The 24,929-nt window shown below is 46.2% G+C and overlaps 1 protein-coding gene across 1 annotated transcript; it reads right to left on the reverse strand.

Annotated features, from left to right (window-relative positions):
- Window positions 1-318: 318 nt before the first annotated feature.
- On the reverse strand, window positions 319-22,977 carry RASGEF1B (RasGEF domain family member 1B). Its single transcript, XM_056855433.1, has 13 exons — window positions 22,801-22,977; window positions 19,356-19,478; window positions 18,697-18,834; window positions 14,395-14,607; window positions 13,642-13,716; window positions 13,140-13,235; window positions 11,572-11,674; window positions 10,715-10,794; window positions 9,742-9,837; window positions 6,165-6,260; window positions 3,390-3,513; window positions 2,180-2,252; window positions 319-391 (listed from the first exon to the last, which is right to left on the reverse strand). The coding sequence occupies exons 1-13, from the start codon at window positions 22,975-22,977 to the stop codon at window positions 367-369; spliced, it is 1,419 nt and encodes a 472-aa protein (XP_056711411.1). The 3' UTR covers window positions 319-366.
- Between the last annotated feature and the right edge of the window lie 1,952 nt (window positions 22,978-24,929).

Here is a 24,929-nt window from a genome sequence, read left to right on the forward strand (position 1 = left end):
CAAAGGTGCAACGAGGGAAGGGCAGGGAAATTCATCCAGGTGTTTCGAAAGGGCTCCAAAAAAATAAATAAAAGGAAAGTCAGATCTTCAAAAGGGTCTCCTCGTTACCGTCTTTGATCAATCAGTCAGAACAACAACAACAACAAAAAACCCCTTGCAAAATCTGATGATCCGTCAGGTTTGAGAAGTCGGTCTCTTTGTTCCTCTTGACACGTCTTACCCAGCTGCACAGTCTTCATAACTTAAAAAGTCACTCGCTTTTAAAGCAGGGAGAGGGAGGGAAATAAATAAGGGGCGTAAATAATGGCCCTTTGAAATAATCCCTGTAAACAGCAGCAGCAGCGGGAGCCAAAAGCCAGTAACACGTTAGACCCTTCCCAGAAGGGTCGACCTGGAGAGAGAAGGGAGGAACATGTTAGGATGCTAGAAATGGTTTCCCACAGTTTCATGCGGTGCAAGTGTGGAGCAGTGGTTTGAGCAGGGGTGTCGAACATACGGCCCAAGGGCTGAATCAGGCCCCTTGAGAGCTCTTATCCGGCCCACGAGCCAGCTGTGGCTGCCACCCCCCACCCATCCCCAGTCCTGATCTGGGCTGGAGAGACATGGCCCAGCCTGACCAAGTGACATTCATGTTATATTCGGTCCTTGTAACAAATGAGTTCGACACCCCTGGGTTAGAGTCTTGGACTAGCGTCTGGGAGACCCAGGTTCAAATCCCTGCTCTGCCAATGGACCTTGTGACCTTGGGCCGGTCACATGCTTTCAGCCTAACCTACCTACCAGGGTTGCCCTGTGGATAAAATGGAGGAGATGAGAATAACGTACACTACTTACTCACAATAATGGGTATAATTTACGGGCGGAAAGGCACCAGCTGGATATTGGGGGGAGGGGAATTTATAGAGAGATTAGTTCAGCAGCAAAATTGGCTGCCTACGGAGGTGGTGAGCTCCCCCTCACTGGCAGTCTTTAAGCAGAGGCTGGACAAGCACTTGTCAGGGATGCTCTAGGCTGATCCTGAATTGAGCAGGGGGTTGGAATAGGTGGCCTGTATGGCCCCTTTGATTCTGAGATCTGAATCCCCATTGGGGAGCAAGGTGGGGGGATAAATGAAGCAAACAAACAAATAAATGTTTTGCTACCCTTTCCTCATTCGTTTGAAATGTGGTGTTGGAGGAGAGTGTGATGGATACCGTGGACTGCCAGAACAAATCAGTGGGTTATAGATCAAATCAAGCCTGAACTGACCCTAGAAGCTAAAATGACTAAACTAAGTCTGTCATACTTTGGTCACATTATGAGAAGACAAGAGTCACTGGCAAAGGCAATGAGGATAGGAAAAGTTGAAGGCAGCAGGAAAAGAGGAAGACCCAACAAGAGATGGACTGGCTCAATCAAGGAAGCCACGGCCCTCAGTTTGCAAGGCCTGAGCAAGGCTGTTAAGGATAGGACATTTTGGAGGTCACTGATTCATAGGGTCGCTAGGAGTCAGAAGCGACATGATGGCATGTAACACACACACATCCTTCCCTCAATTGTCATAGAATAACAGAGTCTTCATGGGCCTTATAGGCCATCTAGTTGCTTCAAGCTGATTCTTTAGAGAAAGAGAGAGAGAGAGAAAGAGTGAGAGAAAGAGTGAAAGACAGAAATAAAGAGAAAAAGAGAAAGAAAGAGAGTGAGTGTGAGAGAGAAATAAAGAGAGAAAGAGAGAAAGAAAGAGAGAAAGAAAGAGAGAAAGAAAGAAAGAGAGAGAAAGAAAGAAAGAAAGAAAGAAAGAGAGAGAGAAAATGAGAGAAAGAGAAAGTGTGAGAGAGTGAAAGAGAGAGAAAGAAAGAAAGAGAAGAAGAGTGAGAGAGAGAAAGAGAAATAAAGAAAGAGAAATTAAGAGAGAGAGAGAAAGAGAGAGAGAAAGAAAGACAGCCTTGGATTTTTTCCCCAAAGACAGAAAACTAGTCCCTAACACACTTGTGGGGGTGGGGGGGTGGAGCGAGATGAAACAGCTTGCGTTAATTCTTCCCGAAAGACCAGAAATTAAGTGCTGGTTTTTAAAGTTCACACTGTGTTCATCTGTTGAGGAACGCCGCAGCGACAGAACATTTGGCATTCAAAGATGCCGGCTGCCACAGCGGGTTTGCAGCCAGCTGATTTATGGACGGCGATGCCCTCTGACACTGACCTCAGAGCCTTCCATCTGTCCTTTTCAATGTGATTCTCTGGCCCTTCGCTCTCGTAGGATGCCAAGTACAACGCTGCCGTGGGAGGAAACAAAACACCCGTCTGTTAGCAGGCATTTCCCCATCTGCTCCTTGGAGACATCTCCCATCACCTTTCCCCAGAAGCATTTTTGTAAAGGTCTTTTTTGCAACAGTTCTGAACGTAATTAGCTGAGGAAAGGGGTGTGTGAGAACTCTCTTACGCAGTTTAACAACTTAAAACATCTTGGAAGAGATGTCAATGTTTAAAGAGGTCTTGCCACTGCAGCCAGGATTGCTCCCCACTTTACAATCTAAGCAGCAGCCAAACATTCAATCGAGTCAAAAACCTGAATCAGCCACTGGTTTTGCTTCTGGGAGAGCCAGAATGGTGCAGTGGTTAAGAGCGGTGGTTTGGAGCGGTGGTCTCTGAGCTGGAGAACTGGGTTTCATTCCCCGCACCTCCACATGAGCAGTGGACACTAATTTGGAGACCGGGTTGGTTTCCCCACTCCTCCACATGAAGCCAGCTGGTTGGTTTCCCCACTCCTCCACATGAAGCCAGCTGGGTGACCTGGGCTAGTCACACTCTTGTCAGCCCCACCTACCTCACAGGGTGTCTGTTGTGTGGAAGGGAAGGGAAGGTGATTGTAAGCCAGTTTGATTTTCCCCTAAGAAGTAGAGAAAGTCGGCATATAAAAACCAACTCTTCTTCTCTCCCTCCATATGTCAGCCAGCGGGCCAGCTTTTTATTTATTTTTTAAGAAGAAAAAGAAGAGTTGCTTTTAATATGCCAACTTTCTCTATAACTTAAGGAAGAATCAAACCGGCTTACAATAAGTGCCATATATACATTTATGTTCCATATTAGGAAAGGGAGGAAGATATCTTGGTGACGTAATGGGAACTAACCAATCAATGGTGTCCATCCCTGGCTTTATGTCAGCCCACAGAACTGTGAAAGTCTACACACACACACACACACACACACACACACACACAGATACACCATTTCAAAAAGGGAAAATTAGGCTTGTACAGAATTAAGGAAAGCCATTCGCAAGCCAGCTCCAATGCTCCAAAATATTACATCTGTTTTTACCCTAAGCAGCAACAGCCAAATAAAGAAGGGTCCATTTCCTCCAATTATTATTTTTTAAATCAACGGCAACGAAAACAGACAAGGGCTCTCACCATCTTCACTGAAGACTGGGACAGTGAGCAGATACTGAAGGATTTTCCGGTCTCTCTCGAAAGGGCACTCCACTTGTTTCCATGTCATGAATTCACTCACTTGCTTAGCCAATTCCCAAAATTTCTGTAACCCAATGCGGAGAGGAGCATGTAAGCAAAACAAAAAAACAACAACAAAACACACACAACCCAGTCTTATTCAAGTGACAAGATTCACAGTGTGAATTCGAAACCAGAGTTCCCAACATTTCTGACCATCAAGGCACACTTTGTTTGCCCACAATTAAAGAAGAATAAGAAGAAGATTGGGTTTTTATATGCTGACTTTCTCTACAACTTAAGGAAGAATCAAACCGGCTTACAATCACCTTTCCTTCTCCTCCCCACAACAGACACCCTGTGAGGTGGGTGGGGCTGAGAGAGCTGTGACTAGCCCAAGGTCACCCAGCTGGCTTTGTGTGTTGGAGTGGAGAAACCAACCCAGTTCACCAGATTAGCCTCCGCCGCTCATGTGGAGGAGTGGGGAATCAAACCCGGTTCTCCAGATCAGAGTCCACTGCTCCAGACCACTGCTCTTAACCACTACACCACGCTGGCTCTCCTTTCCTTTAAGTGCCAGGCCAAAACATTTCTTTAAACAGGCCTTAAACTGAGGTGCTCCATCTTTTCTGTTTTAAGCTGGGTCCGCTTCTAGCTTGAGGACTGTTTTATGGTTATCGCTTTTCACTGCTGTTGTTTTATGCTGCTGGTGTTATAGTTTTACTGTATTGTTTTACTTTATAAGCTGCCTCCAGCAGGTCTTTGGAGAGGCAGTATGTAAGTGCTCTATATAAAACTAAGAAAGATAAAACAATTCCATTCTCGTAAATATGCTACAGGGGAGATGCAGTGATTATTTTATTCTAGCCAAGTATGGAGTAGCAGCGTCAGGCTAGTATCAGTATGACAGCATCATCATATTATAATCTATATATCCATATATATATTTTAGAGGGCACGTTGGGTCACATGAACACGTTGCCTTCTACTGAATCAGACCCTTGGTCCATCAAAGTCAGTATTAGTCAGTATTGTATACTTGGACCAGCAACGGCTCTCCAGGGTCTCAGGCAGAGTCTTTCATGTCACCTACCTGCCTGGTCCCTTTAGTTGGAGATGCAGGGGATTGAACCAGGGACCGTCTGCATGCCAAGCAGATGCTCTACCACTGAGCTACGGCCCTTCCCCTGCATGGGTCATTCTCAAGCACTTCCTAAGGGACATCGGGGGATGAGTTTTAATTCTACAAAGAAAGGACCATAAACTCATGAAGCTGCCTTATGCCGGATCAGACCATTAGTCCATCCAGGTCAAACTGGTAGGGGCTCTCCAGGGTCTCAGGTTGAGCTCTGTCACACCACCGACTACCCGATCCTTTTAGCTGAGGACTGAACCTGGGACCTTCTGCATGCCGAGTAAATGCTCTACCACTGAGCAGCAGCCCCTCCCCGCCATGATCCACTGTATGCATTCTGCCGTCTGCAAGGCAGCAGGATCTAAGTGCGGGGTACCAGCCTCACTGCAGAAGGGAAAGGTATTCTATTTGGCTGCTGTATGATCCATTAAGTACCATTAGCAAGAAAGAAGGTGAGAGGGAACACGTGGAGCTAACGCCCTCCCCCCAAAGACTGCAGCCTGATCATATAGGCTCCCCTTGTCAACAGGATCCGGCAGGCCCTATGCTACCACCTACGTTTTCCCTTGCTCCCCATTAAAGCACCAAGAGAGGTGGCAGCAACCCCCAGGTGAAGCGTACAGGTAATTAAAGAGCTTGGCAGTTAAACACCAGGAAATGTACTATGCAAATCGTTAACTCTTTTAAGTTTAATAAATATTTTAATAATTTAGCAACATAGTATAGTATAATAATTAACTAATGTAGATATTCATTTAAATGAAAGTGTTATAAGTCATTATAAAAAGGTAAAGGTCCCCTGTTCAAGCACCGGGTCATTCCTGACCCATGGGGTGACGTCACATCCCGACATTTCCTAGGCAGACTTTGTTTACGGGGTGGTTTGCCAGTGCCTTCCCCAGTCATCTTCTCTTTACCCCCAGCAAGCTGGGTACTCATTTAACCGACCTCGGAAGGATGGAAGGCTGAGTCAACCTTGAGCTGGCTACCTGAAACCGATTTCCGTCGGGATCGAACTCAGGTTGTGAGCAGAGCTTGGACTGCAGTACTGCAGCTGCACCACGGGGCTCCTAATTCATTATAATTCATTATAATTCCTAATAAGTCATTATAGGTGCATAAAACCATAAGAAATGGTAAACGTTTGGTTTTATTTTAAAGTATATTAAAGTAGTCAATATAGTATAGCTACAGTAATCAATAAACATAAATGGAAAAGATAAAAAGATATAAAGAAAAGATATAAAGATAACCAAGTTAAGATAGTACTACTAAGCATTATGATATATAAAATAATAATAAGTAAGAAAGATTAGATGCTTGATTTTATTTTTGAATATATCAATGCAGTTATCATTTCAAAAGAATGTGAAATATGGGCAAATGCAATAAGAAAGTTCAGTTTTGACGGGGGTGACAATATACATTAAATGTCACAGATAGCAAATTAAGATTTCAACGAGGCACACTTGATTGTACGTTTTGGAATGTGATTGATGTATGCTAGTGCTATAATATGTCTATGCATTGCATTCTTTTAATATAAAATAAAAACATTTTAAAACAAAAACACCAGGAAATTCCAAGCCAGCTCTGCTTACCTCGAAATTGACATGGCCGTTGGGAAGACGGTTGGCGCAGCCTTCGTTGAGGAAGTAAATGTCCTTGATCAGCAGGCTGAAGAAAGGGATCACGATCTATAAGAGGGGAAAAAAGACAAAGAATGGGATGCCAGAGCCTGCAGAGGGGAAGACCACGGTTAAAATCCGGTGTGTGTGTGTGTGATTGTAAAGTGCCATCAAGTCGCAGCTGATTCACAGCAAGCCTTCACAGAGTTTCCAAGGCAAGAGACATTCAGAGGTGGTTTGTGTCATTGCCTGTCTCTGAGTAGTAACCCTGGACTTCCTCGGTGGTCTCACATCCAAGTACTAACCAGGGAAGACCCTGATTAGCTTCCCAGATCTGACGAGATTGGGCTGGACTGGGCAATCCTGAAAGACTTCGAATTGCATGGTGCTGAGAGATTCTATTTTCCAAAGAATGGAAGTTGGAAGAGAAGAGACCCTTGCTGTTCATGGGGCACATCGTGATTTCCGATAAACAGGCTCGGCAGGTTTTGCGCCCTCATACAAAACCCAATTTGACCACAGCCGACAGTGGAAGATGAGGGGTAGCATCCAACCATTTTGCTTAGCAGAGTTGGAATCCTTCCTCCTAATCAGTCTAATGAGCCTTCTGCTGATGGAAGAGCCACTTAAGAAGAAGAAGAGTTGGTTTTTATAGACTTTCTCTACCACTTAAGGAAGAATCAAGCCGGCTTACAGTCACCTGCCCTTCCCCGCAACAGACACCCTGTGAGGTAGGTGGGGCTGAGAGAGCTCAAAGAGAGCTGTGACTGGACCAAGGTCATCCAGCTGGCTTCATGTGTAGGACAGGGGAAACCAACCTGGTTCTCCAGATTAGTGTCCACCGCTCCAAACCACTGCTCTTAACCACTACACCATGCCGGGTCTTAAGCTGAAAGAAGCCTCCTTAGGCTGGAGAAAGATGTCCACCATTGCTGATCAGAGTGGCAGGACACAAGCCACAGAATTCACTTGTGAACAATAGACAACAATGCTACGATCAGACCAATTAAAAGTTTGGAAAGCAAATAAACAAACCCCCTACTACAATGCACCTTGCAGTTCTATTTTCCTCCGGTACTCAGAGCCTTCCACTCCCAGAAGAGGCCGAACAACAAAAACTCCTTGTGCTGGAGGAAAACAGTATTGTCAGTGGACAGCCAGTAGAGTGTAGTGGTTAGAGTGTCAGACCAGGATCTGGGAGACCCAGATTAAAATCCCCACCCTGCCATGGAAGCTTACTGGGTTGCTCTTGACCCAGTCAACCACGCTAAGCCTAACCTACCACACAGGGTTGTTGTGAGGACGGATAAAACGGGAAAGGGGAGAATGTTGTAAGCCATTTTGGGGCCCCACTGGAAAGAAGGTAGATTCCTTTGAAACGTGGTGTTGGATGAGAGTGTTATGGATACCCTGGACTCCCAAAAAAACAAATCAGTGGGTTCTAGATCAAATCAAGCCTGAACTGACCCTAGAAGCTAAAATGACTAAACTGAGACTGTCATACTTTCGTCACGTCATGAAACGACAAGAGTCACTGGAAAAGATAGTCATGCTACGAAAAGTTGAGGGCAGCAGGAAAAGAGGAAGACCCAACAAGAGATGGATTGACTCTATAAAGGAAGCCATGGCCCTCATTTTGCAAGATCTGAGCAAGGCTGTTAACTGTAGGACATTTTGGAGGACTTTGATTCATAGGGTCACCAAGAGTCAGAAGTGACTTGACAGCACTTCACACACACACACACACACACACACACACACACACACACACACACACACACTGGAAAGAAAAGTGTGTGTGTGTGTGGGGGGGCAAATGAAGCAAATTAATAAGCAGAATGGATCCACAGGATCCAACCCCCTGTAATCTAGAATGTCAAAGGATAAACAGAGATGCCTATTTGTTCCAGGATTAATTCTGATACACTGGATTTCCCTTTAGAGAATCTCAAGCAGTTCTAAAGTCCTCTTCCTGGGAGAGAGAACAGTCCAGATAAAAGAACAGAATCCCATAAAAGCTCTTAAAATAAAGATCCACTTCTTTTGGTGGAAGGAAGTAGCTGACCCCCCCCCCCCCCCAAGGATATACATCTTCTCTGAAAGACTTCGTAAAGAGTGCTGGCATTTCAGAAGGATTCTTTGACCAAGGGGCAGCCTGCGAAAAACCTGCTCTATTTTGTTTTCATCTTTCTGCTTTTCATCCAAAGAGCTTCTCGCTCTTTACAGTCAGCTCAATTTTTTTCTTTTCAGGCAGTCTTTTAAGAGTAAAAAAAAACACCTGGAAATGGATTCTTTGTGAAATAGCGTAAGTGTAGAAGGCGGAAGGGAACAGGGGGGAAAACAGCATTTCTATCGGATAGACGGCAGAGAATAAGAAGGTTTGGTGGAGGAAGACATAATTAGGACTCTGGCTTTATTCTTCTGAGTTACAACAGTAAAGGAGAAAAGAAGGCTTTGGCGTAAGAGCAAAGACTCTTTTGACTGTGACCTGGTTGGCCCGGGCTAGCCTGATCTTGTCAGATCTCGGAAGCTAAGCAGGGTCAGCCCTGGTTAGAACTCAGAAGGGAGACAGCCAAGGAAGTCCAGAGTGGCTACATAGAGGCAGGCAACGGCAAACTACCTCTGAACATCTCTTGCCTGGCAAACGATAAAGGGTTGCCATAAGTCGGCTATGACTGGATATCTGGATATCACCAGAACCTAGCCACTCCTGAGCTGCTACCAATCCCTGCAGGGTTTGCTGCTCACTGAAGAAGAAGAGTTGGTTTTTATGTACCGACTTTCTCTACCACTTAAGGGAGACTCAAACTGGCTTACAATCGCCTTCCCTTCCCCTCCCCACAACAGACACCCGGTGAGGTAGGTGGGGCTGAGAGAGTGTGACTAGCCCAAGATCACCCAGGGAACCAGGTGCAGGTGGCAACTGGCTGAGCATCTCCGCTGACATTTTTAAAAGTGATGCTTCTACTCCTTTTGATTGCAAAGACAGGCTTGAAAAGTGAGTGAACACCGCCTGCTAAAATCAGGAGCCTGATGGATTGCTATAAGGTTTCCTGTGGTCAGGGCAGCGTATCAATACCCTGAAAAGGCTGGATCCAATCAATCAGTCTTTTTCAATCAATTAATTTTGGCTGACTTCCCTCCTTCCTAGAGCCCCTGTCCTACATGGCTTTTTTCCCCATGGAGGTCCCATGATGCCCAACACTGCCTTTTTGGTGGTCCCAGGAGACCCCTCCCAACTTTTTTCCCATCCCATAGCCCCTAGCAAAACCAGAATCATGCATAAATAAGAGATGCAAAGCATCTGGCTCTGCAGAATTTATACAGATTGCAGAACGGAGCTTTTCTCAGTACGGCATTTGGCATGGAAGCGTAATATTTCAGTGGGACACCCTGCCCCCTGATCACAGAGGCTGGACGGCAGGTTTCCCACTGAGCCGTGGAATGTTTTTTTTTTTAAAAAGCCTGTTTGTTTGAGCAGCCAAGTAGATGGACTCGGTGCCCTGAGTAACAAGCGCTCTGCAGCTGCAGAGCTATTTACAACCCCTACCTTCTCCCTGTTGCTGTGAGCTGTCAAGGACCTTTGAGCTGCTCCACGCAGAGCTGTGCGGTAATTGTAGAAATTGCTGGAAGGATCCATTTGATGCTAGACGGAGAGAAAGAGATGGGTGGAAATGTAGATAACAAGCTTCGCGCCACACATACCAAGAAACCTCGTTACCAATTCCTTAGAAGTCCAGCATTTAATTCAGAGGGACAAAGCCTGATACCAAGCAAAAAATCCTCAGACAATAAGAAGAAGAAGAAGAGGAGTTGGTTTTTATATGCCAACTTTCTCTGCCACTTAAGGGAGACACAAACTGGCTTACAATCACCTTCCTTTCCCCTCCCCACAACAGACAGACTGTGAGGTAGGTGGGGCTGAGACAGCTGTGACTAGCCCAGGGTCACCCAGCTGGTTTCATGTGTTAAGAGTGGGAAAACAAATCCAGTTCACCAGATTAGCCTCCGCCGCTCATGTGGAGGAGTGGGGAATCAAAGATCAGATCAGAGTCCACCGCTCCAAACCACCACTCTTAACCACTACACCACACTGGCAAAGGGCTTATCAAGGTTGTAAGTCAACCAGAAGAGTAACCTAATTTCTCTATTGTTTTATCGGACTTCCAGTTACTGAAATTATTTGAAGGCAGGGCTGGAACATCAAAATGGTTCGACCCAAAGGCCAGCGCTCAACAAACCTCTCCCATAACGCTCCATTTTAATTATTGGCACCCAGAAAAAGTTGGCTACTACAGTTTTCTTGTGGACTTTTAATTTTTCTCCTTACTTACGCCGCAATTCCATTAGTACACAGACTCCCATCTTCAGCAGAAGTAACATTCAGGTACATAATCCACACAGAATTGTTATAGTGGGCAGGTATGTTTGCACAAAAGGTTTGGGCCGAATGAGCCCTAGTAAAGGCGCTTCTCGCCCATGCAGTCGGACAAACAAGATTTCAGCGTGTCAGTCAGATTTACCTCAAGAATATCAAACTTGGCCGTCTTGACTTTTGACCAGGTTTTCTTCAATCGAGAGACGGGACTCATGTTCATTCCAGCTTTTCGTTTGGAGGGGAGGGAGGGCAGGAGAAAGGATAAGGAACAAGAGCACATGAGTAGAGGTAAAACGAGGAAACATTTTTAGTCATTAGTGTGAAGATGATCTGGCACCATAGGAGTTGTCAGGTAAGGGACAGACCATAGCATTTCGGATTTCCTGAGAAAGCCGCAGTACTGCCGGTGAAAACAGCAACTCTGCATGTCTTTCTCCTCTGTCCCTGGTGACATCATATCACTGTGTTACGCGCTCTCCTGCCTAACAAAGTGAAGCAGGGATGGAGGAAACTCAAGACTGCAATGTCACATAATGAACGTGGTAGTACTGGAGGATGGGGAGAAGGAAGAGGGGGACACACATGGCTACTGTTTTTGAAGGCAGCCATGCAGCTTCCGTAACATCCAGTTCTGGCTTGAAGAAGAAGGGTTGTTTTTTTATGCCGACTTTCTCTACCACTTAAGGAAGAATCAAACCGGCTTACAATCGCCTTCCCCTCCCCACAACAGACACCCTGTGAGGTAGGTGGGGCTGAGAGAGTGTGACTAGCCTAAGGTCACCCAGCTGGCTTCATGTGTAGGAGTGGGGAAACAAATCCAGTTCACCAGATTAGCCTCCGCCACTCATGTGGAGGAATGGGGAATCAAACCCGGTCCACCGCTCAAAACCACCGCTCTTAACCACTACACCACGCTGGCAGGACCCATTTCCAAACCGAGCATCCTTCACACAAATAACTTGGGAGGAAAAAAATCTATGTAGGTCTTCCTATTATACTCACAAATGATGGCCATTAAGGAGTTGAAGTTGCCAATGTTAAAACACTCCCGGGCCACGTCGATGAAAAACTCTATCATCCTTGCTCTGTGTTTCTTCTTGACAGGCTGCCGAAGATAAAAGAAAGGAGTGAAGGGAATAATCGTTTACTCTGCTTCTTGCTGGAGACTGAGGGAAAGGTGCGCATTAAGGAATACGACGCAAGAGTTTTCTGCCACATGCTGTGGGTTCAACATCTCTTTTCCCACGGGGAGCGCAAAGCTACTATATATGCAACGATAGCATGCCACAGATCTGTAGCCCAAGATGATGCTGAGCGGTGTGCTGATGGTACGCTAGTAGAGATTTTCCATGTGGATGTGGTCAAGTGTAAACAAGATACTGAACATGAGAAACAGTGCACAATTCACTTCTTGCCTGCCAGCAACACACTGAAACTGGGCATAAGTATATGGTGATCCAGTGCAGAGAAATCAAATGAAGAGTCTTTGAATCTGCATAATATCTTAAGAACCTAAGAAAGGCCCTGCTGGATCAGACCAAGGTCCATCAAGTCCAGCAGTCTGTTCACACAGCAGCCAACCAGGTGTCTCCAGGAAGCCCACAAGCAGGAAGACTGCAGCAGCACTATTCTGCCTGTGTTTCAAAGCACCTAATAGCCATGCTCCTCTGAACCTTGTAGCCCTTAGAAACAATGTGGTGTTTCTAAACAACACGGCTACCCACCTGAAACCATTTTGCTGGTTAGACTAGGACCAGAGAGACCTGGGTTCAAATCCCCACCTGGTTGTGAAGCTTGCTGGGGAAAACTTGGGTCCTTTTCTCATGCCCTAAACTACCTCAAAGGGTAGTCGGGAAGGGGACAACCACAAACACCATCCTAAGCTATTGGGAGAAAGGGGAGGATAAAAAAATTCACTAAGTAAATAAAGGGGGGAAAAGAAAGAATATTTCAGGACTGCAATCTTGTCCTAGTCAAAAACAACAGAGTTTGAACACTGGGAAGGATACAACACACCAGATTGCAGGTTACTTTTTCAAATGAACACATGAACGCATGAAGCTGCCTTATACTGAATCAGACCATCAAAGTCAGTATTGTCTACTCAGACCGGCAGTGGCTCTCCAGGGTCTCAGGCAGAGGGCTTTCGCATCACCTACTTGCCTGGTCCCTTTAACTGGAGCTGCCGGGGATTGAACCTGGGACCTTCTGCATGCCAAGCAGATGCTCTACCACTGAGCCACATGCTTCCCCATGTTATTTTTTGAAAGCACAACAAATCTCACTGCATGAAGTAAACTAACATTTCAAAGAAAGATTGCACATGGTCTTCTCCACAATGAGTCACTGGTTGACTACAAGAAGGGGGACTTTACGCGGGGGGGGGGGCATTAAAATATATGTCCTCCCCCTCTGCACTCTGTAGCCCAGAATTTTACCACGCCAGTCTACCACCTCATTGCACGTAACATTGAGAATGGCTCTTAAGCCTAAGAAGAATTCCAAACACCGATATAGAGAAATGTTTTTATTATGCAAGCAGGGGAGAAAGAGAAACGCCGATTGCTCACCATGCAGATTTCGGTCGCCACCAAGTAGCTCAGTCTGTTGAACCATTCCACGTATGCTTCCAGGTTCCGAGTCTTCTTCCGATCGCCGTAGCAGCTCTACATAGGAAGAAACGACAAGGGGTTAAAATTTCCTAGGCCCCCTTTCTGGAGGGCAGCGGGGGGGGGGGGGGGAGAATATTCTAATCTTACAGCTGTGCCATTGACCAAACCTGACATGTGCATTTTTTTCCAGCCAAGGGTTGTTATTTTAACTCACGTACAAGACTCGAGTCCAGCAGTATCTTAAAGACCAACCAGAGTTCCAGGGTATAAATTTTCGAGTCAAACGTATCTGATAAAGTGAGCTTTGACTCTCAAAACTTATATCCTGAACATCTTGTTGGTTCTCCAATCTTGCTCTTCTGTTGCAGGACAAAACGGCTACCCACCTGAAACAATTTTACTGATTTAACTGGAAACCGGCACTCGTTTTAATGTTTTCCCACAAATCCCTGCTCTTCACCTTATCGTTATCCAGGGGATCCTTCTGTACGAACGCTTGGACAAATTCTTGCGGTCCAATGTAAGTGAGCCTCTCCTAAAGGAAGAACCAAATTGTCGTTCAGCAGCATATCCCAAGTACAAAGTCCAAGCAAAACCCAACACAACAAAGAATGCAAGTGGAGAGCCGGTGTGGTACAGCGGTTAAGAGCGTGGGACTAGTATCTGGAAGACCCAGGTTCGAATCCCCACTCGTGCCATGGAAGCTCACTGGGTTACCTTAGCCCAGTCACACTCTCTCAGCCTAACCTACCTCTCAGGGTCGTTGTGAGAATAAAATGAGCAAGAGGAGAATGATGATGAAGATGAAGATGATGAAGATGAAGAAGAGTTGGTTTTTAAATGCCGACTTTCTTTATCACTTAAGGAATAATCAAACCGGCTTACAATCACCTTCCCTTCCCCTCCCCACAACAGACACCCTGTGATGTAGGTGGGGCTGAGAGAGCTGTGACTAGCCCAAGGTCACCCAGCAGGCTTCATGTGTAGGAATGGGGAAACCAATCCTGTTCACCAGATTAGCCTCCACCGCTCATGTGAAGGAGTGGGAAATCAAACCCGGTTCTCCAGATCAGAGTCCACCGCTCCAAACCACCACTCTCAACCACTACACCATGCTGTGTTGGATCCCCACAGGGGAGAAAGGCGGGGTACAAATGAATTAAACAAAGTCAGCTGGGGGCGAGCGGGAAGCAGCGAGAGCATCTTTACTCACCAGCTCTATGTGGGTCAGCTGCTGAGCCAGCATGTAGGGGTCACTGCAGACGGTGGCGATATCCCTCTGGATGGCCTGAGGCTTGGTCTTCAGCACCGTCAGCCTGTCCGTCGAGCTGGCCTTGATCTTTGAAAGAACTTCCTCGTACTGGCTGAGCGAGGCCAGCTTCCGGATGAGACTCTGGGTGACCTGCTGGACGTTTTTCCGGTACATCTGCCAAAGGGAACAGAGACAAATTAGCATTCGTGGGTCGCAAATTTTGCTGTATGCCTCTCGGACTGCTCCGATTTCAATTCAGATAAGAAGAAGAAAGAGAAGAAGAGTTGGTTTTTATATGCTGACTTTCTCTACCACTTAAGGAATACTCAAACCGGCTCACAATCACCTTCCCTTCCCCTCCCCACAACGGACACCCTGTGAGGTGGGTGGGGCTGAGAGAGCTCTTAATAGCTATGGAAATGGTGGCCGTTCAGTCGCCTGTGGTAGAAAGAAGGGGCCTGAACCTATGAAAGAAAACTTGGTGGGTATCTTGGACTCCTCAACGCTGGTGTACAGATCTGCAATGCAGCACATCAGAAGCAAGGTCACCGGAGTCTGCCTTTACCCTTCCAAGAGAATTACTAGCCAATATAACTCATAATTTACGAGGCCCAGAACTATATTGCCTTGTTGGCTTTCCCAAGCGTTTTCCTCTTCAAAATGCAGTCAGGCATCGCTGACCAGAGATCTGCAGTCTCTCCCACACAAAACTGTACAACCGTGGCAGACGTGCGGAACACTTTGAAGAAGAAGAGTTGGTTTTTATATGCTGACTTTCTCTATCACTTAAGGAAGAATCAAACCGGCTAACAATCACCTGCCCTTCCCCTCCCAACAACAGACACCCTGTGAGATAGGTGGGGCTGAGAGGGGGTGACAAGCCCAAGGTCACCCAGCTGGCTTCCTGTGTAGGAGTGGGGAAACCAACCCAGTTCACCAGATTGGCCTCCGCCGCTCATGGGGAGGAGTGGGGAATCAAACCCGGTTCTCCAGATCAGAGCCCACCGCTCCAAACCACCGCTCTTAAACACTACACCACAGCTTTGGGCTGTTCTTCCTGTTGGTGAAATAGTAGATGGTGGACATGGGAGTGGAAGGACATCCTGGATGCCACCCACCATCTCCCTCTGAACAGCCTTTGGCCTCTCCCTTTTTAAGCCAGTTCCCTTGCCTTTCTTCTCTGCACTACTGCATCACGTAGTGGTGGGGGAAAGTGCTCTCCAGTCGTATCCACGGGGCTTTCAAGGCCAGAGACGAATAGAGGCGGTTTTGTCATCGCCTGCCTCTGCGTAGCAACCCTGGACTCCCTCTGTGGTTTCCCATCCAAGCACTGATCAGGGCCGACCCTGCTTAGCTTCCAAGGTCTGATGAGATCAGGCTAGCCTGGCCCATCCAGGTCAGGGCATCCTGTTTCATACCCTCCAACATTTCCCGGAGACAGTCCTGGGTACTATAAGGGGAGCCAGATATCCTCATAGAACTGGAAGGGGCCATACAGGCCATGTAGTCTAACCTCCTGCTTAATGCAGGATCAGCCTAGAGCATCCCTGACAAGTGCTTGTCCAGACTCTGCTTAAAGACTGCCTGTGAGGGGGAGCTCACCACCTCACCAGGTAGCTGATTCCACTGTCGAACAACTCTTACTGTAAAAAACTTTTTCCTAATATCCAACCGGTACTTTTCCGCCTGCAATAAAAAAAAATTTCCCTAATATCCAGCCAGTACCTTTCTCGCAATTTAAACCCATTATTGTGAGTCCTATCCTCTGCTGCCAACTGGAACCGCTCCCTGCCCTCCTCGAAATGACAGCCCTTCAAATATTTCAAGAGAGCAATCCTGTCCCCCCTCAACCTTCTCTTCTCCAGACTGAACATTCCCAACTCTTTTCCAGTCCTCTCTTGCAAAATGTTCAGGATCAGTAAAATTGTCTGAACTGTTTTTTTCCCCTTGAAGAAGCTTCCTGACAATATTTGGCACATTGTCACTCAAACTGAACTTTGCCTGCTGCCCTTGACAGAGTTGCGAGTTGCATTTTTATTCATGGTGATTATGTGTAAATTTGCATCTAGGAATAAGAATTAGAGTATGAACATTTTCTCCCCCCCACCCCCGCAATTTGGTCCTCTTTTTTAGGTCATCCCATAGAAATCCACTGCAGTACTAGGGTTCAGCCCTGAAAAGCCTACCAACCTTTTATGTCCTTCCCCCCCAAAAAAAAACAGGTAAAGTTTTTCCCAGTAGAATAACCTGTTTCACAGTGTCCTGAACATTTGTGGGAAGAATTTTCCAGGCCACTGTCCATCTCTTTGTGACAATCTCCCAGAAAAATTAATCCACAGTCTCTTCCAGACACAGGAACTCCAGTTTTAAAAGCAAAATTCTTACCCTCGAAGAAGCTTTTCTATAAAAAATACCTAAACCCCTAAACCCCATTGGCAAAGGATTTTAGGCACATACAGGGGTATCTCTCAGAACATGCTGGCCAATTCGTGGCAACTCGTGGTTCCCCTCAACAATATTTCCCCTTTACTCTGCAAGCCTTCTCTTCTGTAAAAAAACAAAACACAACCCACAGCTGGTCTTTTACTCTGTGGTCTTCAGGGACAAAAAAAAAGAAGAGCACATGCTTCTGAATGTGCAAAACCCATCCTGGTCCCCTTGAATAGGGCGGGATATAAAGCCCAGCTGAAGAAAAGACAGGCATAGCTAAGCATTTGCGGCTCCTCGGGCTATCTGGCGGGCACCAGCTGGTGAACAGGTGGCTTGCCGAAGGAGAATAAGGCAGATGGGCCGGAGAGGGTGGGACAGACGGCCAAAAGGAATGCCAGAAGCGAATCAAGCCGGGAGCCCAGAAATCTGGGGTGCAGGAAGAGAGCCCTCAGCAAAAAAGGAAAGGCAAATCACACAAAAGGCTTCAAGCAAAGGAAACTCAAAAGCGCAGCCACTGACAAAAGCAACCTGTGTCCTGAAAGGGTAACGTCTCAAGATGCTTTTTATACCAATGGTGCTCCCGCCCCCAGAATAAGTCAAAGGCACACTCCACGCTCATAGAGAGGGTTGCCAACCTCCAGGCAGGGTCAGGCGATCTATCAGAATTCCACCTGCTCTCCAGACTACAGAGATCAGCTCCCCTGGAGGAAATGGATGCTTTGGAGGGTGGACTCTATGGCATTAGACCCGGCTGAGGTCCTTCCCCTGCCCAAACCCCACCGTCTGCAGGCTCCACCCCCCAAATCTACAGGCATTTCCCAACATGGAGTTGGCAACCCTGTTTACAGATTAAAAGATCAGCTCCTGGAACAATCTGCAAGCATCTTCCTTGAAACTATGATGAATGTATGATGAAGCTTGAAAGTATGATGAATGCAAATATATTGAAACAGAAAAACCAAATAAGAACATTCCTTCATATAGACATCAACATACACTAAAATATATTTAATCACAAACCAATTATGGATGGTTTTTATGCTGCTTATGTCCAATGTTTTAATACTGTGTTTTTTAATTGTAAACTGGCTTGAGCAGGACTCTAAAGAGGCAGCATTGAAATATTCTAAATGATTAAATAAATAACCCAATACAAAATGTAAGAGTCCAAATAATCTGTATCTATTTTAATGTTTCTTTGCCCCCTCTGCTGGAAACTTCTTTTTCCAATGCTCAGCAAAAGTAGACCAGCACTGAATAAAGTAATGCTATGATTTGAACTCAGGTCTTCCTGGGTCAACCACTACAGCACAATGATTGGAATTATTTAAAAGGTAAAAGTCCCCTGTGCAAGCACTGGGTCATGGGGTGACATCACATCCCGACGTTCACTACGCAGACTTTGTTTACAGGGTAGTTTGCCAGTGCCTTCCCCAGTCATCTTCCCTTTACCCCCAGCAAGCTGGGTACTCATTTTACCGACCTTGGAAGGATGGAAGGCTGAGTCAACCTTGAGCCGGCTACCTGAAACCCACTTCCATCGGGATCAAACTCAGGTTCTGAGCAGAGCCTTTGACTGCAATACTGCAGTTTACCCCTCTGTGCCTTGAGGGAATTATTTGCAAGGATCAAAATGCATATCTCTTGCTCTCTTCTGGTATTAGTGTCCACACATGCATAGACAGCAAGACAGAGCGTTAGACATCAGGTGTCTAACTAAGATAGCTGGAAATGAACTAAGATAGCTGGAAATATAGCTGGAAAATGAACTAAGATAGCTGGAAATATAACTGAAATGCAGTGAAATTATTCCTGCCCACTCAAGAGACTCACCTCATCTCCGCTGGCTATCCGATGGGCCAACTCTTTCAAATTCCTCATCATTCGCTCATCTCGAAAATCATATGGAAATGTCTCTGTCCACTCTGTTAACAACTGCAGAATTTTGGGGGCGATTTTCCGTAACCGACTCTGGTGAGAGAAAAAGACTATTACCAAAGTAGCATTGTGAACATCTAAAGGTCAAGAAAAAGAGGGAAAGGAAGAGGAACAAGAAGAACAGGAAGAGGAAGAAAGAGGAAGAACAGTTGGTTTTTATACCCCGCTTTTCTCTACCAAAAGGAGTCTCAAAGTGGTTTGCAATCACCTCTCCCCCACACACAGCAGGCATCTTGTGAGGTAGGTGAGGTTGAGAGAGTTCAGAGAGAACTGTGACTAGCCCAGGCTGCATGTGGAGGAACGGGGAATCAAACCCAGTTCTACAGATTAGAGTCTGCTGCAGCATGGGAAGCAATGGGCAACCTCGGTCAAGCGTGCAAGCTGGAAAAAGAGGTCCCAGTGGACAGCCGGGGATACAAACGTTCTTCTCTGCAGTCGTGGGCCAAGGTTTCTGACTGAGCACAATTCCCAGCAGTTCCTTCTTCTCTCTTTCCCATTCTCGTAAATCAAGCTGGGCACAACACTCAATTAAATTTATTAGCCAGACCACTTACTTTATCCGCCGCCGGCTCTGCTAGCCTCTGCTGCTCGATACACAGATGGCAAACTTTCGCCATCAATTCATAAGGATGCACGAAGAGTCGAGAGCTGAGAAGGAAGGTGAATATATAGGTTCTCTGCAGGGAAAGGGAAACACAAATAAGATTCTGCTCACCAAGGCCATTCTAAAGCTCTGGCGTGCTCATCCTTTAATGCAATAACTGGTTGCGGGTTTTTGGGAGCTGGCCACTGTGGTGCAGAGACAACAGTGAGACCCCGTGTTCAAATCCAATGTGCTGTCTGCTACACTTGTTGACACCCTGCTTACCTCCCCAAAGGAGACCCAAAATGGCTTATTGCATAATTCTTTCCTCCCCCACCTTATCCTCACAATATGCCACCCTGTGAGGTAGGTTGGGCTAAAAGATGGTGATGGGCCCGGGGCCACCCTGCCAACTTCCATGGCAGAGTAGGGATTTGAACCCAGTTCTCCTAATCCAACACTCTAGCACAGCGTTTCTCAATCAGGGTTTCCTGGAATCCTAGGGTTCCGTAAGAAATCACTTGGGGTTCCACGAGAAATCACTAGGGGCTCCGCGAGAAATAGTGATTAATAGGCTAATCATATGTAATCATATATAGGGGTTCCCTGAGACATTAACATTATTTCAAGGGTTCGGCAAGGGTAAAAAGGTTGAGAAACGCTGCTGCAACCACACCATGGCAACTATGCCACACTGCGCTGGCCCATTAACACGCAACCTGATACCCCACCCACTGGCTCCCACTAATGGATCTTGCCAGTGTGTTTGGAATCATATGCCAAATGCTTCAAATCTGTCCTACCAACCATACATTTGAGGACCAGCTAGTATAGTCACTTCTTCCCGGCACAAAATGTTTGCAGTAATATTGCCTGCCTCTGCATGGCATTATCAGCCAATCATGGGACAGAAAATTCCACACTGCTTCAAGAGTTAGCAATTCCCATGTGAGTTCTCAACAAGTGTGCCATTGGGTCTACGCAAGCCTGAATATTCCATGCATGGATATCAAGCAGCCATAAAACAGGGCATGGAAAAGTTTGAAGGGTACTACAAAGCAAGGTCATTTGAATAGTTAATCTTGAAGGAGCCATTCTTAATTCCCATTAAGAAATTGAGTACCATCGATTGCTCAGCACATTCCTGAAGATGTGCAACTCAGATCAAACAAGAAATTTTGTTGTACCCATGGACAAGCGAGAAGCACGGTGGCTGAATGCGAGCACAATCAATATGCCGACAACCATAGTCGTAAGTGTAACTTCTGTGTAAGGAAGCCACATGTAGATCGTCGGCAATCAACACACAAATCTGTTCTGCAGGGAGAAGCAGCAACTGGGAAGAATTTCCCGATATTTAGCCAGGAGGAAAAAAGAGACCCAGGGAGGTATGCGTAGGCCACATGGGGTTTTCCTGTACAGAACTGGTTTCTGTCAAACTGACCCAAAGTCAGCTTTACATGAATCCGGAGGGTTATTTCTCCTACGCAAAACATCCGTGGAATTTCAAGATGAAACTAGAAGAATTCTGATAAGACTCAAATTGCCACACATGACGTGGCCTTGTATGATGTCATCTTGCCCTTTTCCCCCTCAAGAACCATTTCCTAACAGTCTTTACCGCACATAATATGCCACCAGTCTTGTTTAACTTCCATTCAAAGTCTCTAAAGCATTCATGGCAATTAATCAAGAGTGCAAAGGGACCAAAATCCCCCATACCAAAATTAGCCACCAGCCAGTCACATGAAAATCCATTCGTTTATTTCACATGTTTTAAGGTCACCTTTCCACCCAAAAAACTTTACAGGTGGTTATTAACATGATCTCCACCAGAGTTTGCCACAAGGAGTATAACTGCCCCACAGTTCTGTGCACGGTTGCACATGAACACATGAAGCTGCCCTATACTGAATCAGACTCTTGGTCCATCCAGGTCAGCATTGTCTACTCAGGCCAGCAGTGCCTCTCCGGGGTCTCAGGCAGAGGTCATTCCCATCACCAGTTTGCCTAGTCCCTTTTACAGGAGATGCCAGGGATTGAACCTGGGACCTTCTGCATGCCAAGCAGATGCTCTACCACAGAGCCACAGCCCCTCCCCAGGTGCACACATGCAGCCTTACTTCTAGGAACTGAACAGCACCATATACATGACCAGATGCCACTAGGGTTATCCCACTATTAGTATTGCCTTCTATGAGACAGCCTCAATGTTACCGATGAATAAGCTAGACCAGGGGTTCCCAACCATTTGGGGCCTGTAGGCATCTTTGGAAGGCTGACACTGGATTGTGGGCACAACCACAAAATGGCTGCCACAAGAGGCGGAGCCTATCTGCACAGCCTATCAGATGTTCAATCAGAAAGAAGTAGTATTGGATTGAAGACTAATGACAAATTACCAGACTTTGGACTTTGCAATGGTATTTGTGAGTATGAAATTTTAAGAATACAGGTAACTTTGGTGGTAGGATTTATTAGTAATATTTAAACTGTATGTTTGAATGTAGAATTGAACATGGGGCTGAAGAAAACATCTTGAAACGGCCGTCCCCCAGCTCATTCTTTTTGGATTATACCATTCATTGGATATCCTACTTGAATTGGACTTTTCAACCTCCCCATAAAGAAAAATTGCATATTTGCATCTATAGCATTGAGAATATGTGTACACCTGTGTGGTTGACATCGAGAGAATTTTGTATATATGTATCATAGTAGGATAGCATTTGTTGTTGTTGTATAACACTTGTTGTAATTTGTCCTAATCACTAATAGTAATTTTGTACTTTGACTGTGCTGATTTCCAAACCTCCAGGTACTAGCTGGAGAGCTCCTGCTATTACAACTGATCTTCAGCCGATAGAGATCAGTTCACCTGGAGGAAATGGCCGCTTTTGCAATTGGACTCTATGGAATTGAAATCCCTCCCTTCCCCCAAACCCCGCCCTCCTCAGGCTCCGCCCCAAAAACCTCCCACCGGTGGTGAAGAGGGACCTACTGGCAGGCGCCATGTCGGGGAACCCTGGCCTAGACTATACCAAAGCACAGTCAAAACAGGACTAAACCAAGCGGTCATGAAAGAAGGGAGGGGAAACTGTTTAACCGCTTAATCCACCCGATGACCCTTCCGTGAGCTTTTACCAATAAAACTTTGATCGTCTGCAACATTGCTGGGCAGCTCAGGGAGCTAGTGAATGGAAAAGTACAGCAAAATAGCATTCGACGGCCAAACTGGTTTTCCCGAGGCGCCGAATTCGAGCTTGACAAGAAGAACAGCTCATTGTGACGGCTGGCAGCTATTCGGCGTCCCCACAGGACAGGCCGTTCCCCATAAAACACACAGCGCACCTTGCTGAGCGGGCCCGGTTCAGCGCCGCCGAGCCAATTTAATTTGTAAATGGGCCGCCACTCACATCAGGGTAGTAATCGACGGTGGGCACTAAATGCTGGATGAGGGCTTCCAGAGATCCCGACAGCAGGCTGTTTTCATGGTAATACAGGCCTCCGCAGCCGTCCTCCTTCGACTGGTACAGGTTCCGGTTGTAACCGCTGCTGTCGAACATTGCTGCAAAGGGAGGTGTCTGAGGCATGTTTTCCTGAGGAAACACAGAAGAACATCACATTGAACATTTTATGAGTGAAATCATCCTCAGCATCCAAGATAATCCTTTTCTGGAGAAGAAGAGTTGGTTTTTGTACCCCGGTTTTCTCCACCGTTGAGTCTCAAACCGGCTTGCAATGGCCTTCCCTTCCTCTCCGCACAACAGACACCTTGTGAGGTAGGTGAGGCTAACAGAGTTCAGAGAGAACCGTGACTAGCCCAAGGTCACCCAGCTGGCTCTGTGTGTAGGAGTGGGGAAACCAACCCAGTTCACCGGATTAGCCTCCGCCGCTCATGTGGAGGAGTGGGGAATCGAACCCGGTTCTCCAGACTAGAGTCCACCACTCCAAACCACCGCTCTTAACCACTATGCCACGCTGGCTAGGCTAGAGCACTTATCCCAAATGCAAGTAGTAGAAGAAGAGTTGGTTTTTATATGCTGACTTTCTCTACTACTTAAGGGAGACTCAAATCGGCTTACAATCACCCCTTCCCCTCCCCACAACAGACACCCTCTGAGGTAGGTGGGGCTGAGAGAGAGTGACTTGCCCAAGGTCACCCAGCTGGCTTCATGTGTAGGAGTGGGGAAACCAACCCAGTTCATCGGATTAGCCTCCGCCGCTCATGTGGAGGAGTGGGGAATCAAACCCAGTTCTCCATATCAGAGTCCACCGCTCCAAACCACCACTCTTAACCACTACACCACACTGGCTCTGAAGTCACCTTGTCTCTGTAGAAGGGGATCCATACAGAAGTCTGTGCTGTTCTTTGTACTCAGTGAACAGCATAGGAATATACCAGGCAATAAACCAGGGCCTTTTCTGCAGTAGCACCCTGATTGCAGAATACCCTCCCAGAGATGCAGAATAAGTACCAACTAAGTCTACTTTTAAGCACCACATACTCCTTTCTGTTTTCTTAACCACTGGGGTGCTTTTGTATTTGTGTAATATTGCACTTTGAATGTTGATTGTTTTATTGGCATTTTACAATGAATGGTGTGTTATTTAGCCATGCATTTCCCCACAGAACTGTGCACGGAAGAACTTGAAAAAAGGAAAGCTTGAAAAAGTTTCATATGAAATGGAATTATACCGGATTTCCATTGCACAACGTCTAGTCTCCGTTGCCTAACTGTTGCACTTTATATGTATGGACTTGAAAGGAACTGAGCAATTTTGCCTATATTTATTTCCTTGTAACGCCTTTGCGTCGTCATATTGGGTCTACTTTAAGACCAATTGTAAATTTTCTGTCTGCTCAACTGAGGTTGTGTTAGTGAGAATTTATTCTCAATATATTTTTCTAAAAAGCAATTTCGCATTATAGTTCCCTGATTGGGGGCGTAATTTTGCTGGTGCATTCACTTTGAATTCCTAACCTCCAGGTGGTGGCAGGAGATCTCCTGCTGCTACAACTGATCTCCAGCTGACAGTGATCAGTTCCCCTGGAGAAAATGGCTGCTTTGGCAATTGGACTCTATGGCATTGAAGTCCCTCCCCTCCCCAAACTCCGCCCTCCTCAGGCTTCACCCCAAAAACCTCCTGCTGGTGGCCAAGAGGAACCTGGCAATCTTATCCTTGAGCCCTGCGAGAAAGGAAGGCTATAAATGAAGTAAACAAAGATTGTTTTTAATACTTGATTACTTTGTTTTTTTATAAGCCACCTTCAAGGGGGAAAGGCAGAATGCAAACCGCTTAATAGACAAACGTGATTCTTTTTAAAAATCAAAAAGAGAAAATTACTACAAGGAGAGCTGCTGTGATGGCTGCTGAAAGCAGGAAGAACTCCCATGTAAACAAACCCCCAAGTTACATTTACCTTAAAAAGGTAAAGGTAGTCCCCTATGCAAGCAATGGGTCATTACTGACCCATGGGGTGATGTCACATCACGACGTTTATGGGGCGGTTTGCCATTGCCTTCCCCAGTTGTCTACACTT

Source organism: Euleptes europaea, chromosome 9, assembly GCF_029931775.1.
Source record: "Euleptes europaea isolate rEulEur1 chromosome 9, rEulEur1.hap1, whole genome shotgun sequence".
NCBI lineage: Eukaryota > Metazoa > Chordata > Lepidosauria > Squamata > Sphaerodactylidae > Euleptes > Euleptes europaea.